Source organism: Hyaena hyaena, unplaced genomic scaffold, assembly GCF_003009895.1.
Source record: "Hyaena hyaena isolate Hyena2069 unplaced genomic scaffold, ASM300989v1 scaffold_521, whole genome shotgun sequence".
Classification (NCBI taxonomy): Eukaryota; Metazoa; Chordata; class Mammalia; order Carnivora; family Hyaenidae; genus Hyaena; species Hyaena hyaena.
This window is the reverse complement of record NW_024081153.1, coordinates 323,141-341,625: the sequence shown is the minus strand read 5'-3', so window position 1 is coordinate 341,625 and position 18,485 is coordinate 323,141. Positions and strand designations below refer to the sequence as shown.

General features: G+C 37.5%; 1 protein-coding gene across 1 annotated transcript in view; it reads right to left on the bottom strand.

The window, feature by feature from the left end:
- The window catches only part of PATJ (PATJ crumbs cell polarity complex component), a 358,255-nt gene that overhangs the window by 249,371 nt on the left and 90,399 nt on the right, over nucleotides 1-18,485 (bottom strand). The window contains exon 18 of the mRNA XM_039255282.1: nucleotides 5,378-5,587. Coding sequence (XP_039111213.1) covers nucleotides 5,378-5,587 — 210 coding nt within the window. The remainder of the gene's footprint in view (nucleotides 1-5,377; nucleotides 5,588-18,485) is intronic.

Below are 18,485 nucleotides of genomic sequence, written 5' to 3'. Positions count from 1 at the left end.
CACTGTATTAACTAGGTGTACAATATAATTTGATATATGTGTATATTGCAAAATGATTATCACAGTAAGTTTGGTTATATCTGCAATTTTCTTTTTTTAAAATTTTTTTAATGTATTTCTGAGAGAGAGAGAGACAGCGTGAGCAAGGGAGGGTCAGAGAGAGAGAGACACAGCATCCAAAACAGGCTCCAGGCTCTGAGCTGGCTGTTAGCACAGAGCCTGACGCGGGGCTCAAACCCACAAGTCGTGAGATCATGACCTGAGCCAAAGTCGGACAATCAACCAACTGAGCCACCCAGGCACCCCCAACTTTCAAATATACAATATGGTATTGTTAACTATAGTTACTATGCTGTACGTTACATCCACAAGACTTATTTATAACTGGAAGTTTGTACCTTTTAGCCACCTTCGCCCATCTTGCCCACAACTCCCTGCCTCTAGCAACTAAAGGAACATTTTTATAATCAAGAAAATACCTTAATTTTGAGCTCTATTCAGATTAATTCTCATCTTTCCATTAAATGCAAGGACACAATAAACTTTATGCAAATTGTTTCATTAGAACAAACTTTAATAATTAAACAGAAAGCCATATTCAGGTCAAAGCTTCTCAAACTTTTTTTTTCTTTTAAGTATTCCTCAAACTACATGCAAAAGAATGAAAGTGGACCACTTTCTTTCATTATACACAAAAACAAACTGAAAATGGATTAAAGTCCTAAACATGAGACCTGAAACCATAAAAATCCTTGAAGAGGGTACAGGCAGTAATTTCTCTGCCTGTGATATCTCAGTCATAGCAATATTTTTCTAGATAGGTCTCCTAAGGAAAGGGAAATAAAAGCAAAAATAAACCATTGAGACTACATCAAAATAAAGTTTCTGCACAGCAAAAGATACAATGAACAAAACGAAAGCCAAGTACAGAATGGGAGAAGATATTTGCAAATGACATATCTGATAAAGGGTTAGTATCCAAAATATATAAAGAACTGATATAACTCAACACCCAAAAATCAAATAATCCAATTACAAAATGGGCATGAACATGTCATTTCTACAAAGATGACTTCCAGTTGGCCAATAGACATATGAAATGATGCTCAACATCATGCCTCACCAGAGATACGCATATCAAAACTACAAAGAGGTATCACCTCACACCTGTCAGAATGGCTACAATCAAAAACACAAGAAACGACAAGGTTGGCAAGGATGTAGAGAAAAAAGAACCCTTGTTCATTGTTGGTAGGAATGCAGACTGGTGCAGTCACTGTAGAAAACAGTATGCAAGTTCCTCAAAAAGTTAAAAAGAGAAATATCATATGATCTAGTAATTCCACTACTTGGTATTTACTCAAAGAATACAAAAACACTAATTTGAAAAGACATATGCACTCTTATGTTTATTGCAGCATTATTTACAATAGCCAAATTATGGAAGCAGCCCAAGTGTCCATCGATAGATGAATGGATAAAGATGTGGTGTATATGGACAATGGAATATTACTCAGCCATTAAAAAAAAGAATTAAATCTTGCCATTTGCAACAACATGTGCAGAGCTAGAGAGTATAATACTAAGCAAAATAAGTCAGCCAGAGAAAGACACCATATGTTCTCACTTGTATGAGTGAGATGGAATTTATGAAACAAAACAAATGAGCCAAGAAGGAAAAAAGGGACAAACCAAGAAACATTCTGGGGGTGGAAGGGGCAGTGGATAGGTGAAGGGGATTAAGATGAAGGGGATTAAGAGTAACACTTACCATGAGAAGAAAAAAGAAAAAAAAAATTTAATGTTTATTTTTGAGAGTAGGAGCCTGAGAGGAGGAGGGGCAGAGAGAGGGGGTCAGGGAAGTGGGCTCTGAGCTGACAGCAGCGAGCCTGATGTGGGGCTCTAACTCATAAACAGTGTGATCATGACCTGAGCCAAAGTCAGACGCTCAATCAACTAAGCCACCCAGATGCCTCCAAAATAATAATTTTTTTACATAAAAAAATTCAACAGAAGCAGAAACGAGAGTTTCACAAGGTTGTCAGATAGAGGATCAAACTACGAAGTCCATATCAATACCGCCACTTCAGCATTAGCTAATTTAATAAAAATGTAATAAAAAACAACACATCATTCACAAAGGTGGGGGGGGAGGAACCCAGTAAATTATCTCAGGATTAAATTTAAAAAACACTGCATAGCACATTTAAGGAGAAAACTGTAAAAGAAGATCCGACTAAATAAAGAGACACATTATGTTTGCAGTAAAAAAAAAAAAACAAAAAAAAAACCTTTCTTAAATTAAAAAACATCACTTTACTAAAAAAGGACCTCAATATTAAGAAATGTATCAGGGGGTGCCTGGATGTCTCAGTCAGTTAAGCGTCCAACTTTGGCTCAGGTCATGATGTCATGGCTTATGAGTCTGAGCCCCACATCGGGCTCTGTGCTGACAGCTCAGAGCCTGGAGCCCGCTTCAGATTCTGTGTCTCCCTCTCTCTTTGCCTCTCTCCTGGTGGTGCTCTGTCTCTCTCCCTCAAAAATAAATAAATGTTAAAAAAAAAAAATGAAAAGAGAAGATAAGCCCCACTTATGGTTGACATAAAAATATATAAACATATTTGTATAATGTAGATCTATATAATATATGACTTAATAAAAGCCATGTTTCTTAACTTTTATATATTCATAGTCTTTCTGCCGCAAGCTGACTTTGGGCCACTTCTTCACCCTCTCTACCCTACTTCTGCAGAGGACTGAGTGAAAGCTCAGTAAACATCATGTGATCAGGTAAGTGGCCACCAAGTGGACACGAGAGAGAGAGAGAGAGAGAGAGACTCAGAAGATCCATCACCACTATTTACAGCTCGTGAGTGAACGGTTTTGCTAAAAGTCCCCAGATGATTAAGAAGGAATTAATGGTCATTCCACTAAGACTTTTTTACCACCCTAAAAGTGACCTTTCTCTTCATCCCTTTTGTGGCTTCCAGCTCCCAAGTATCCTGGAAGCCTTCTACTCACCAGGAGAAGCCTAGGCAAAGGTCTCCCTGACAGTTACTACATTCCAAAACCCTCTCAGAATGTGGCCCTGATATCCTAAAGTCTGCAGCCCCACCTATGTCAGAAACAGCACAGGAATCCACACCAAGCTGGTAACCAGGCTCTCTTTTTTACACTACCTGACACTTCCTTAAACTGCGTCAGAGTGAAGTCAAGCTGTCCAAGTCCTCTAGGACTTAGATAAATAGTTTGTGATTTCTTCTGGCAGCCCAAACAATTAGGCAAATAATCATCAGGGAAAATCTAGATGAAATTCCCCCCACAATCAGAATACCAAGAAGATGAGATCTCCATAAAAATATCACGTTCCTCCCCCCAACTTAATTTGTCCAGAAATAAAATCAGGCATCTCCTGTTGTCTCACGTTGGCTACAGCAACAGTCAAACACCAAATATACAATACAAAGTCAAGAACTTGATTAGCTGTGTGCAATACTCCATTTTTAAATATTTATAGTGTCTGATAGTATAATATACTGGCATCTTTATGGGGAATTCACAAAGGCCATGTTGAGGCTCCCCAATGCATAAACACTATGTGTAATACAGGAATCTATATATATCTATACATGAACATATCTGTATCTACCTAATAACTGGACACACGTAGTAATTTAACACACTCATGTAGTTTATCAATGTATTTCTTAGAGTTAAAGATTTTAGGAGTTCTCAAGTATTGTTCAGTCTTTTCAGAAATTAAAAAAAAGGCTCAGGGAAGAAGAGTGGTGTACCTATGATCAAATTCCTAGTGCAATGTTTCTCAAAGTGTAAAATTCGGCATCAAATTACATGGGTGATTCGCTAAAGAGGCAGATCCCTAAATAACCATCACCATGACCAGAGGAGAACCTCTGAGGGTAGGACCTGGAAAACTGCATTTTAACCATCTCCCAGTTGATTCTTAAGTATGTTATATATCTTTGAGTTTGAGAACCCCACTGGGCTAACTCGTAAGAAAGCTAGAAACAGAGTCCAGGTTTCTTAAAATCCAGTCCCAGCACTCTCTTAAGACCATCTATCTGTTTCAGACAAGCTGTGCGAACCAAGGTAGCAACAAGTTAAATATAAAGCACTGTGGCTAACTGTGCAGGGTCTGAGGACACCTTGCTGAATTCTTACTCTGTCCCTTTCCAGTTACATCACTATGGATAAGATGCTCAGTTCTCTGGGTCTTCATAGGCTCATGTGTAATGAGGGTAATAAGAGGGCTACCTCTTAAGGTCTCCAAGAGGATTAAATTAGTTAATGTAAGTAAAAGGTTTAAAATACTGGCTGACATAGGGTAAGCACTCAGTAATATTTTCCTACTGCTTGAAAATTATCTTCAAGTACCTTGTTGCATTGGGAAACCTCAAAAGCACCCTAACTGTAATGTGGCCCTCAGTCATAAACATTAATCTGACCTAGTACATAAGATTAAACAGTAAGAGGGGCGCCTGGGTGGCTCAGTCGGTCGAGTGTCCGACTTCAGCTCATGTCATGATCTCACGGCTCCTAAGTTCAAGCCTACATCAAGCTCTGTGCTGACAGCTGAGCCTGGAGCCTGCTTTGGATTCTGTGTCTCCCTCTCTCTCTGCCCCTCCCCTGCTCACACACTGTCTCTGTCTCTCTCTCAAAATAAACAAACAAAAAAAAGATTAAACAGAAAGGGGTACCTGGGTGACTCAGTTGGTTAAGCATCCAACTCTCAATCTCAACTCAGGTCTTGATCTTAGGGTCCTGAGTTCAAGCCCCAAGTTGGGCTCCATGTGCTCCCCACCCAAAAAGATTACACAGTAAGAGCACTTAAAAATGATTTGACCACACAGACTTCTAGATCCTAGGGGTTATGAGGTACATTGAAGGGCAGAAAAGTGTATTAAAATGTCAAAGCCATATAGATGTTAAAATGATATAGTTACCTGGATTTCAACTCATCATGACATCTCAACATCATTCCCGTGGGAAAGTTAAAAAGCACAGACTTATTTTAATTTACATCATAAGGAATGTGATGAGAACTTACAGATCTGTGCTAAAAGCATGAAGCTAAAAATAGTAGTACAAGTGGTAGGAGGACTAGTAATGTTAGCAGCTACTATTTATATAATGTGCTAAGCTCTTAATGAACATAGTCTTTAGTCCCCGAAATCTTACGAGGCAGACATTATGTTGCTGATTTTTTAAGTCAAGGACATAGGATATTTGTCATAGGATACACAGAGAGTAAGCAGTGGAAAAGGGATTCAAAAGTGGGCACATCTGTCTCCAAAATGCATGTTCTCGACTGTTAACACTATTATCACCTCCTAGAGTAACAAAATTGAGCACTCACCACCAAAGGCTTACAGATGCCAAGGTGTACAATGCCTGGTGGCACAGCTTTCAACACGTCCACGGCTTCAGCAAGTGTGGCGTTCTCCAAACAGTACTCGTTGACTGAGACCAGGCGGTCTCCAGGTAGTAGTGCCCCCGCTCTTTCTGCAACACCATCTGCCACCAGGGAACGGATCACAATCACTGATCGTGTGGGATCCAAAGGGTCCTAAAGGATCAAGTAAAGAAGTAAAATAAGAAGGAAAATGAGTCCATTTCTGAAAATACATGTATTCATGATTCTAATTGACTATTTATTATAAGTGTCCAGTATTCTGGTAATAATTCTTCCCAAGACCTCTGTTAAAATATCACTCTATACATCTACACAAATATCAGCTTATATCATGGTGGAAACATAATCCTAACAATTGCGGTTACGTAGCTGAGGGTTCAATACATATAAATTTCTTCTTTAAACTTTTGAAAACTGCTATTTTGTTGGACCACAAGAAGTCTATTGACAGTTGAGTAAGATTCTCTGACGTCCTCAAACATCCACATGATGGACCACGGACAAGTCTGCTCTTGGACAATAAGTAGGCGTTAAGTGTACTATGATAAAGGATACTTCATTGTTATGTCTTCCACCAGTATAAAGTCCTCCTGCTAAAACAAAGTCCAAAAAAGACACAGAATCCATGGAATATCCCGCTGCATGAAAATAGTTGTTTAAAAATAACATAATTATAATTTATAATTTAATGGGGCGCCTGGGTGGCTTAGTCGGTTAAGCGTCCGACTTTCGCTTAGGTCATGATCTCGCGGTTCGTGGGTTCGAGCCCCGCGTCGGGCTCTGTGCTGACTGCCAGCTCAGAGCCTGGAGCCTGTTTCAGTCTGTGACTCCCTCTCTCTCTGACCCTCCCCTGCTCACGCTGTCTCTCTCTCCTAGAAATAAATAAAACATTAAAAAAATATATAATTTAATAACATGATATTGGGACACGTAAGTGAGAACTATTCTGATATAAGAAAATTGAGTGTCACTTCGTGAACAACACTAATGTGAAAATCTCTCTCATCTCCTGGAAAGGCCCCATTTTTCTTTTTATTAAGCAGCACTGAAGATAATGTTGACATTCAATAAACACATTTGGTTAATAACCAGTTGACAGTCCATTATTTTTTTACTTTATTGGACACTGATATACAGCACTTACTATGTGTCAGGCTCTATTCTAAGTGCTTTACACTAACACTTGTCTCTGTTTTTACAGATGAGGAAACTAAGGCTCAGAAAGCTCAAGGAACTTGCCAAGATTACCCATGTGGTAAGCAGCAGAGCTAGGATTAAACTCAATCAGTCTGACTCCTAAATTGTTACTCTTGACCACCATGCTCTGCCACTTGCTCCACTTTAAAATAACAGTACTACAGGGGCGCCTGGATGGCTCAGTCAGTCAAGCATCTGACTTTGGCTCAGGTCATGACCTCAAGGTTGGTAAGTTCGAGCCCTGCGTCGGGCTCTGTGCTGACAGCTAAGAGCCTGGAGCCTGCTTCAGATTCTGTGTCTCCCTCTCTGCCCCTTCCCCTGCTCACGTTCTGTTTCTCTCAAAAATAAACAAACATTGAAAAAAAATTTTTTTAATAAAACAAAATAATAGTACTATAGCTAAACCTCAAACTTTAAGCAAGAGAAAAAATAATCAAATCCCAATCATGACCCTTGGTTTGTCTATGTTGTTCCCACAGTTTCATTATGCACATACTGTTCCATAAAGGCAAGATGGAGTAACAGGAGATTTTGCTATTATTGAACCCTTCCTGACAAAAGAGAAAGTGTCACATTTTGTGTAAGAATCAGAAGACTTAGGAATTAGCAAAGTGAGAATGTGCCAAGTTCCAGGTTTTGTCAGTTTGAAATGGCTGATGGTTCTTTAGAAGTTTCTGATTCAGTTTTCTATACCTCTGTGCTCTGGACGTCAAGGTTCATTTTCAAGTACTATACAGAATTTTAACCAAATATGTCATATTTAAATCAGCAAAAGCCATGTAGCTAATTCCTTGAAAAATGCCTTCAAACGTAACTGTTGTTTCTCTCCTTAACCTTGCTTTTCTGCTCCAAGGTCAAGAGATTCTTGATAAATTGCTAACATACCCTAATATATATAACACCTCAAATTTACAAAGAGAATTGAAAGTAAAATTAGTCACGAATACTCACTAATAAAGTACACAGTGCTAAACTATAATTACACCAATATTTTCAAGTAGAGGGAGCTATTGCATAGGAAGAGAAGAGAAAAGAACAAGAAAAAAAAAAGTACAGTGGTATATCAGCAGGCAATCAGTGCAGATATAAAAGAGCTGTCTATTTTGTCACCGGCAACCATGAATCACAACACACTTTTCATTCTGAAATATGAAACCATTACATTTTAAGTCTGACACACTAATAAATAAGCTGTACAATTATGTCCTTCATTTAGGATGTCAGTTTATGATGAAAGGCTTTTTTATTAGGGGGGAAGGGAAACTACATAATAGCATATTCCTTTCATGAAATGCACAGAAAGCAGCTAGCATTACTTCATATTAATAATTTCTAAACTTTCTTAGGGAAAACTGCAACAGTAGAACACACCAAAAGCAATACACCAAAAGCAAATAAATGATTTCACTAGGTTAGTGCAAGCAATCTCTTGCAGTTTCATAGAACGCCAAACCAGAAAGTACTATTTTTAACCTTAACTGGGTGAACAGGTTTTCAAAATGTAACCAAACCAGCTGAAGTGATAATCAGAAACATTTCAGAGAAAGATTAACTGGGAAATAACAGAAATAGAACGATTAATACATTTCCCTTATTATAGAACAGTCATGGTGAGCATTCATTTATACAAAGTGCAGTCTTCTTTAGACCTCAAGCTAGTACTAGGTGTGCTTCTTTACGAAAATTTATTCAGACTTCGATCTCTAGTTATTCTTAACACTAAGTCCAATCTACCACCGCTTTTCCTGGAGAAGAGAACCCAATGGCAGCATCTTTGTCATTTAAAAAAAAAAAAAAAAAAAAAAGACAAATCATCCATTTCTGAAGATGCCCCATTATGGAAAACCACTATTTCATTTTCTGTGATGACTTTTCTAACTGTGTGATTTCCCAGGTAGCTGAATGAAGTTGCTTTAATGAGTAACAGTCATTTCCTTTCATGGGCCATCACATGCAGCACCACCCTATGGAAAGACAGCAGCTGCTCCTGCCTACTAGGGCAACTGCTGTTCTTGAGGCTTCGCTGCATTAAAAATGCTTAAAAACCAGCTTGATTTAGGCTACTCATCATCAGAAAAGTCTGTTTCCTGAACACTCTAGCCCATACAATCATACCCATGTTATAGCAAACAAAATGTAATAACGGTTATTTCTTAAGACTTCTACCCAACTTTGAGAACCCATGTAGATTTTTTTTTAAGTTCCCATTGGTTCTTATGACCATTTACCTTAATTTTAAACCCTCTAATTCTTCCTATTTCGGTAAATAACACTGCAAGGAACATGGTCTTCTAAAATCAAGACACTGTTTTAGACTAAACAGTCAACAGAGGGCACTAAAGACCAATCACTAGAACACAAGAAACAGCATCTTTTACTAGGACAGCTACTTTTTTCTGAAGGATTTGGTTGTTCTCTAGTCAGAAGCCTTGTATCATTATGCACATTATAACAGTATTCCATATTCTTGCTTCAACTTAACCATTTATGAAAGTTGTCCCCTATAGCTCTTAAACATATTATCAAACTCTGACAATCAGTTAAGAACAGCTAACTTCCCTCAGAATGCCAGACCAAAAGACAGAAGATCTGACTTGAATTCTTCTCACTACTTAGCAATGAAATCCTGAGAATCCAAATACCTGGTCTGTCTCACAAGTGAATACCATCACTGTACCTGCCTGAAGAAAAGTGCATGTAAGAATTTTTGAGGTTTCTTGAAGTGATGCTAATGTTTGATGTTATAAACACAGTATATTTCCATGTTGGAAGAAATCCAACTTGATATCTCCTCTCCTCCCATAATCCCTGACTGGCATTACCATATACCCAAGCACCCACTTAATCCCTCTCCCATTAACTCCTCCACTGAGTTGCTAGCTAGGGTTGATCTTCTATCTTTTCTATCTGACTCTTTCTCTCCATTTCTGCTTCAACTACCTTGGTTCAGCTTCTCATTATTTTGTGCCTGTGCAACTGTTAGTCTCACTCTCTCCACTCTTGCCCCCATCAGTTTATTTTCCACAGAGATAAAAGAATGATCTTTAAAAATAAAAACATGATCGGGGAGCCTGGGTGGCTCAGTCGGTTGAGTGCCTGGAAAGATCTTGCGGTTTGTGAGTTTGAGTCTTGCATGGGGCTGTCTGCTGTCAACGTAGAGCCTGCTTTGGATCCTCTGTCCCCTTCTCTCAGCCCTTCCCTCCTTCACTTGCTCTCGTGCTCTCTCTTTCCCTCTGAAACATAAATATTTTTTTAAATAAATAAAAATTAAATTAAAAATGTGATCATCATTTTCTCTCTGTTTGAATCACTTTAGTGACATCCAATTGCCTTCAGGATCAAGTCTTAACTGCTTGGTAGAGCAATTCCTTCAGATGTGCAGATGAGTCTAGGCTCCTCTCGCTCTTCCCACATGTGCGACTGTTCGTTCCCATTTGCTCCACAAAGATACAGAACTACTGAAACCCAGCGACTGTGAAATGCTTTGACGTATTGTGTGACATCCTACAAACCATTCCATCTGCCAGGAATACTTTCCTTGCCACACTACCAGTCATCTACATTTTCACCACCCGAGTCAGCTCAAGTGTTTCCACCAATGAGAAGCCTTCCCTGACTTCCCGAAGCTGACTCAGGCACTTTCCCTTCTTGTGATAGCCCTAAATCTAGAAGAGGAGATTCACATAGCATTTGTCATAACATAGTTTTCCTTACTGTCCCCTAAATCCTAAAATAACTTAGGTTTCCTGCTTGCTAGATGTATCCACCACATTTTGCATTTTCTCTATTATAACACTTTTGGTATTTTACAACATTAACTGTCTTATCTATTAAAAATAAGCTTCATGAGAGCAAGGGTATGTTTACTTATTAGCTGCTTTATTTCCAAGACCTACTAAAGTTAATGCCATATGGAAGGTACTGAACAGTAGTTGACAAAGTGATTGGCAAACTATTTACCTTCTCTCTCCTCACTGGACTGTTAAGTCAAAGGCAAAGGCCACATCCCATAATATGTGAATAAGAACAACAAAGGTTAGCACTTACTGAGTGCTTACTATGCCAGGAATGTTCTAGGAATCTTACTAGAATTCATTTATTAACCTTCACACCACCATGAGGTAACTACCATTATTACCCCTACTGTAAAGATGAGAAAACTAAAACAGGAACATTAACCAGGGCACACAGTTGAGAAATGGCAGAGCCAGAATTTAAGCCAACTGGTTAAGTTCCAGGGTTTATGCTCTTAGCCACTAAGGGATACAGTTTCTCTATCTTCAAGTATTTAATTAGTACTGAAGGAAGGCAAATTGACAGAAGATATATTTATTACCTTGCCAAAGTGTATAAACTGAGGCCCTTACATATGACACTTGGCCACTACAGGTTTATATATCAGTATCTAGTTGATGAAGTTAGCACAGAATGTACAGCTTGGCTGCCATGTACAAATAAAACATGCATTTGTCTGCAAAATTTTAATTTATATCTACTCTCTCAAGAATCCATTTGGTGAGCTAAGGACATCTTTACATGAAGCGATACATACATGTGACAATAATTATGCCCAAATGGATTGGATTCAAAGTTTCTATGGTGTCTATAAAATGTAGTATATGAATATTTGTGTACCTTCCCACAGCTCAAAGAGATCAGGGTTCATATAAACTAAGGCAAGGTAGGGGCATACCTGGGGCAGAACAGTGGTTCAGTTAAAATGTGGGCTCTGTGACAGATGGCTATCAACCTGAAGATGTGGGCCCCATAAGTAAAACTACCAATGTAAGCAAGCAATGATGACAAGCTCACTGGAAAGGCATGGAGCAGGGAATGTTACAGAGAGAGGAGACAATAAGAAATAAGCAAGAAAAGTGGTCACATTGAATAAAATTGGCCAGAAATACACTAGTTAAGAGTTATTTTTTAAAGAAGAACATGAGATGTATACCCTGGAAAGTTCTGACATTCAACATGTGTATGCTTTGCAGTATTACTCCAATGCAGAAAAATGTGGATTCAAAATAAAGAACAACGTTTTGGTTATTTTTTAATTCTACACTCAACACCCTAAGTTTTAAAAGCATTAAGGAAATGGAATATGAGTTTTTATAGCAGAATGGCATAGAGAAAGAGCATATTTTATTTCAGATAAAAATCTGTGTCTAATAGATCCATGGGACAGGATAGAGAGCCCAAAAATAGATCGATGCGTATATGGCCAATTAATCTAGACAAAAGCAGCAAGAATATACAATTGGGAAAAGATAATCTTTGCAATAAATGGTGTTGGGAAAACTGGACAGTTACATGCTCTATGAAATGACTGCTTTCCTACACCATACACAAAAATAAATTCAAAAGGAATTAAAGATCTAAAGGTGAGACCCGAAACCATAAAACTCTTAAAACACAGGCAGTAATCTCTTAAACACCAGCGTTACCAACATATTTATGGATATATCTCCTCAGACAAGAGAAACAAAACCAAAAATAAACTATTGGGACTATAGCAGAATGAAAAACTTTAGCACAGAAAAAAAGAAAAAAAAAATCATCAACAAAAGGCAACCTAGCAAATGGGAGAAAGTGTTTGCGAATGATATATCTGATAAGGGGTTAATATCCAAAGTCTATAACTTACACAACTCAACACCAAAAAGAAACTGATTGAAAAACAGATAGAGGACCTGAACAGACATTTTCCTAAAGAACATATACAGATGGCCAACAGACACAGGAAAAGATGCTCAATACCACCAGTCATTAGGGAAATGCAAATCAAAGCTACAATAAATATCATCAAAACCTAGTCAGAATGACTAGTACCAAAAAAGACGAGAAATGACAAGTGTTGGCAAGGATGTAGAGAAAAGGAAACCCTCACGCACTGTTGTAGGGAATGTAAACTGATGCAACCACTGTGGAAAACAGTGTGGAGATTCCTCAAAAAATTAAAAATAAATACCCTAATCCCACTGCCAGGATTTACAACAGTCAAGATACGGAAGTAACCCAAGTGTCCATCAACAGATGAATGAATAAAGAATATGTGGTGTGTGTGTGTGTGGAATATTACTCAGCCATTAAACAGAATGAAATCTTGCCATTTTCTACAACATGGATGGCATTATGCTAAATGAAATAAGTGAGACACAGAAAGACAGATACCATATGATTTCACTTATACATGTAATCTAAAAAACAAATTAAACAGACTCTCAAACACAGAGAACTTGTGGTTGCCAGACAGGAGGCAGGAAGGAAGATCAGTGAAACAGGTGAAGGGGTTTAAGAGGTACAAACTTCCAGTTATGAAATAAATACATCACAGAAACAAAAAGTACAGCATAGGGAATATATTGTAATATATTTAGTCAGTAATATTGTTGCATGCAGAAGGATGGTAACCACACTTATCATGGTGAACAATGAGTAGTGTATAGAACTGGCAAATCACTACATTATACACCTGAAACTAACATTACACTGTATGTCAACTACACTTCAATAACAAAAATATTGTATATAAATGGCTTTACCTTTGATAATTCTGACACTGTCAACTGAGTACAGTATATTAAAATATAAAATTGGCCTATAGAAAACTCATGAGAAGAAACATGGTTAAGTCATATAGTCTTAATATTACGTTTAATTACTCTAAGTAGTTAATTATTAAAGTTGTTTGCTGCTGTACAGCTCACCAGACCAAAATAACTGCTCACCTGTACCAGAGTCCTTCATCAAAATGAAATGACCCCAAAAAATGACTAGGATAACAACCTCAAACAATTATGAAATAGAAAGTGCTCCACAAATGAACAGATTTCCTAATCAATGAATTCAATGTTGTGGTATACATTATCACAGAATTAGGCTACCGAGCCTAAGTCTACAAATATTTATTCATATAAGTATGAGGAAGTGTATTTCGAAGATAATTTTAAAGAATCTACATACCATGAGGTAGATAGCTATGAAATATTTGATGAGAAAACTGCTCCAAATCAGTAATACTCAACTGAGAGAAAACTATAAAAGTAGCAAGTAGCAAATATTTGTTTCTTGAGAGCATATTTTAAATGTGGCCATTATTACTTGAACTAAAGAGTATCAGGGGTACCTGGGTGGTTCAGTTAAGCATCCAGCTCTTGATTTCGGCTCAGGTTATGATCTCTTTGTTCATGAGATCAAGCCCCATATTGGGCTCTGTGCTGATGATGCAGAGCCTGTTAGGAATTTTTCCCTTCACTCTGCCCCTCCCCTGCTCATGCTTTCTCTCTCAAAATAAATAAAAGAAACATTAAGAAAAAAATCTTTGATCTGAAAAGAGTATTAAGTTAAAACATAAATAAGTAAATTTTCAAAGATCTCAAGGAAGTTACTAAATTGGAGAATGCTGAAAGAAACCATTAAATTTAAAAGGGAGACCACTAACTCCTCCATCCTGGAGGTAGGCAGGAAAAGCAGCTGGTACAAAGAAAGGCAAAGGAAAGTTTTACACTCACACACACACACATACACACCAGTGATCTGCAGAAGCTCTGAGGTACAACTGGCATGAATTAAAATTTCCATTGTGAGCAGGGTCAATCAGGAAACTGGAATCCAAAGATTCTTTTTTTTTTTTTTTTAAGGAGAAAATATACATAGGAGAGAAAGACAAGGAAGACAGTTATTCAATCTACTAAGTGGTAGAATGGGTGTGGATTAGAGGTCAGGAAACAGTTTTGAGCCCCAGTGTGGTGCCAGCATGGCTGTGTATAGATTCAGAAGTTCATTTCTCTGAGTCAGTTTCCTCGATTGTAAAATGAGAACACTGGATACATGACAGTTAGGATCTGTTTCCCCAACTCCAAAATCCTGTAACTAAATTTGACAGAGTATCTTGAGTCAAATTTGTCATTAATTTCTACCAAAACATTCAGAAAACCACTATAAAAAGAAGGGAATGATGGAAGTTAACTCAAAACAGCAACAGCAATGAAAAAGACACACACTGTGATCACAAATATGGTATAATTAGTTAGTGGGGTCTTTTAAGAACTCATAAAAAGGCCACTGACTACACAAGATCTAACTCCTGGGTCTCGTACTATCAAAACAAAATATATGACAAAATTCTAATGACATGTTTTTTATATGATGAATCTTAAAACGACTTTTGTTTTTCCCTTTGCCATTTTTAGATTGCAACAAAAGACATGTCAGGGACTATTACTTGAATTAAAATCACTAGGATATTTCTGGTTTAAGATAGTGGGATGTAATTAATTATACTAAAAGAGCTTCTGATTTGACCAACAAGCTAAGCATTTACTTTTAGGAAAGAGAAATAAATGTATTTATAGTGAATGCGAGGCAGTAAATAAATGATTTAATGAATAATGGGCAAGCTACCTTATTAGAATTTAATCCCATTTTTAACTATTTTATAATATAGCCAAGTATTACACTAATCGTACCAATTACTGCAACGCCATCGTGTTCAAACTACCCACAAAATACATTCAGTCCACTCAAGATAGATTAAACTGATATGGTTCCTGGCTCCTTGTGTCTTATTACTTCCTAAATACTATTAGGCATTAAGAATAGATTTTTCCACGTGTCATACATAGAACCAAACAGTCCCTGAGCAGCACAGTAAGCACAGCACGTCAGGCAATTAAAAGTGCAATGGAAGAGAAGTGGACAGAGAAACTGCTAAAAATTCAAAATATATTGTAAACAGGGAAAAAAATACAGAAGCTTGCACATAATTTTATTCTGCATAGCTTGGTACTTCAAAAGTCTATTTTAAGCCCTATAATAATTTAAATGGTTCAAGCAAGAGTCCAAAGGAAATTGCTTCTTGAAGACTATTGCCTTCTCTTATCCCCTTCTAGTCTCTGATTAGGTATTTTCCTTGGCTATTAGATCTGTTGCTTGAAGGTTGACAATTTTTTGCCATGCTGTAATTGTTTCCCATTCACTCCTGACCCAGGACTTTTGCTGGTTTTAAGGAAAATAAAACAAAATAAACCACATAACAATTCTTTATCTATAAGTCCCATCATCTGTCTGAAATGTCCACTAATCAGACAGCAGTACTCAAGTACAGAGTCATTCCCTCTATTAAAATTACATTAGTTGGAAAAAAATTCCATTAGTTGAAATGTGAATATACTTCACATTATGGGACTGCTGCTTAAAAATGGTTAAGGTGGTAAACTTTATGTTATGTGTCTTTTGCCAAAAAAAAAAAATGTAAGTAGAAAGTGAATTTATAAATAAATATCACAGTATCATCCAGGGAAAAAAAACTACATAAATTCAAAGTTACTATGATGCAGGGCAAGTATAAACACATAAAATTTGTAAAAGCTTTTCAAATGTTAGTTTCAGAATTTATTTTCATTTTCCAAACAAATCATTCTCAGCCTAAGCATTTACTAGCTGAGATTTCGGTTTCTTGTTTTTAAGTGGGAGAACAATAAAACAGATTTCATAGAGTTGTGCAAAGCATTAAATGACACAGGTCACATAGGTGCTTTATAAGTCCACAGCAAGCCCTTCATAAGCACTAATCCTATTCTACGGTTATCACTGTGAAGATGATGACAAAGTCAGTAGGAAATAGGAGATTGACGAGTTAACAATTACCAATGAGTTTACAGTCTTCTAAATTCAACCGAGCACGTGTGATTTAAACCAAGAGTTCTATTAGCTACTAAGACATTCGTGATATGATGCTTACATGGTAATACATGAAAATAAAGTGCTGACCCTACACTCTCCAGACTGCATAGATCTCTGTAACTGAAGGGAAGCTCAGAGCAAGATAGCATCCTCAGCCCTCTTTCTCTCTTGAAGCAGACACTGAAGGACAGGAGCCCTCTGCTGGCTGGGAGGTTTGCTGACAAACACAGCCACTGCATGGATACAGGATGTTGTTCACTGTTTAGAAAAAATTCTGTGATTTTTTTTTTTAATCCTTGAAAGGGCAACCAATACTCTGTAATATGTAGCATACAACGTGCAGAATAAAACTTTGCCAACTTTGAAACTGTGCAGAAAACAGGCCACAGAGTCCTGCTGGGAAATCTAGGATGCAACACACATAGTTTGTACTCCCTCTGGCTGTAAAAAAAAGCCGCCAGGTCTCTAAAGAGCATTGGCTAGGTGGGAAGAGGAGAGGAGAGGGACCACAAGATTCAGGAATGATCTCAAGTAAATCTTTTGGGATTGTAGTAAGCATTTTTCTCTGGAAAGACAACTGGAAATTTTTCTCGTCTCTTATCATTGTGTTCAGCCACAGTCAGGAAGAATCAATGTTGTTTCTGGTCTGAAGACTACCATCACACTACTAGAGCACAGATGTAGGAGCCCAGCTTCACTGCCTACTGATTGGGTGATCTTGAGCAAATTCCTTAACCTCCTGTCATTTTCCTAAGCCATAAAATGAAGATGATTACAGGACCTACCTCATGGGGTTGTAGGGATGATTAAATCAATTTACATGTATATTGAGGCCTTCAACAATGCACAAGACAGAGTAAGCAGTATATAATTCATAATTACTGTCTATTATTACCATGTGAAATGTGAGTCCTGTTTTCCATATGAGAACTTAAAGTGTCTCAAAGGATTTTTCATTAAAAGGAATAAAACTCACAAGTTTAGATATACAGTTAACAGATACTAAAGAAAAAAAGACTTGAAATAAGGACCAAATAATCAATTCCAGGACAGTCCTGTGCCTGGAATGTCCACTACCTGTTTGTCTGCAAGGCATACCTCAGTTCCTTGTGAGTCCCCTCTGAATTCTAAGAAGTAATCATCACAGAGTCTTAGTCTTCCTTCCAGCACTGCTAAAACCATAATGTATTATACAAGTTGTTCTCAAGTCTGTTTCCTTTATTATATTTAACATATGTTTATTTATCCACTGACTCTCTATTCCCAATTGAATTTAAACTCCATGTGGACATGGAGTCTATGATTTACTTTCTTCACTATTTTTTTTACTGTTCACTACTGTTTTCTTACTTACCTGCCATAGAAAATACTCAATATACATTTGTTAAAGCTCTTTTCATCTTTATATATCCCATACTAGCTCATATTAAGTGAACAATATTTTTCTAATGTTTATTTTTGAGAGAGAGAGAAAGCGAGAAAGAAAGAGAGCACACACATAAGAGTGGGGAACAGACAGAGAGAGGGAGACAAGGAGACAGAGGATCTGAAGCGGGCTCTATGCTGACAGCAGAGTCTGACGCGGGGCTCACGTGGCTCGAACTCAATGAGCAGCGAGATCATGATCTGAGCTGAAGTCAGGCACTTAACCAACTGAGCCACTCAGGCGCCCCTGAACAGTATTTTAAAAAATTAAAAATTTTTTTCTTATGTTTATTTATTTTTGAGAGAGAGAGACAGAGAGACAGAGAGATATAGTGCAAGTTGGGGAGGGGCAGAGAGAGAATCCGAAGCAGGCTCCAGGCTCTGAGCTGTCAGCACAGAACCTGACATAGGGCTCGAACTCACAAGCCTGAAATCACGACCTAAGCCAAAGTTGGATGTTCAACCAACTGAGCCACCCAGGAACCCCAATAATTTTTTTGAGAGAGAGAATGAGTAACAGGTATAGCCAATGTGTGCTCAGATTCTATTTTTTAGAATCATCATTTTTTCAGTAACTGGTAACATATTATTTTATCCCTAGAAATGTGTGGGCACTTATATACATGTTTTACTTAATATTTATAACTTTATAAGGCAACTATGATTTCTATCTTAGAGATTATTATTTTAGTAAACTGAGAATAAGAAAGACTATCAAGCCTGTCCAAAGTCCTCATAGGGAGTC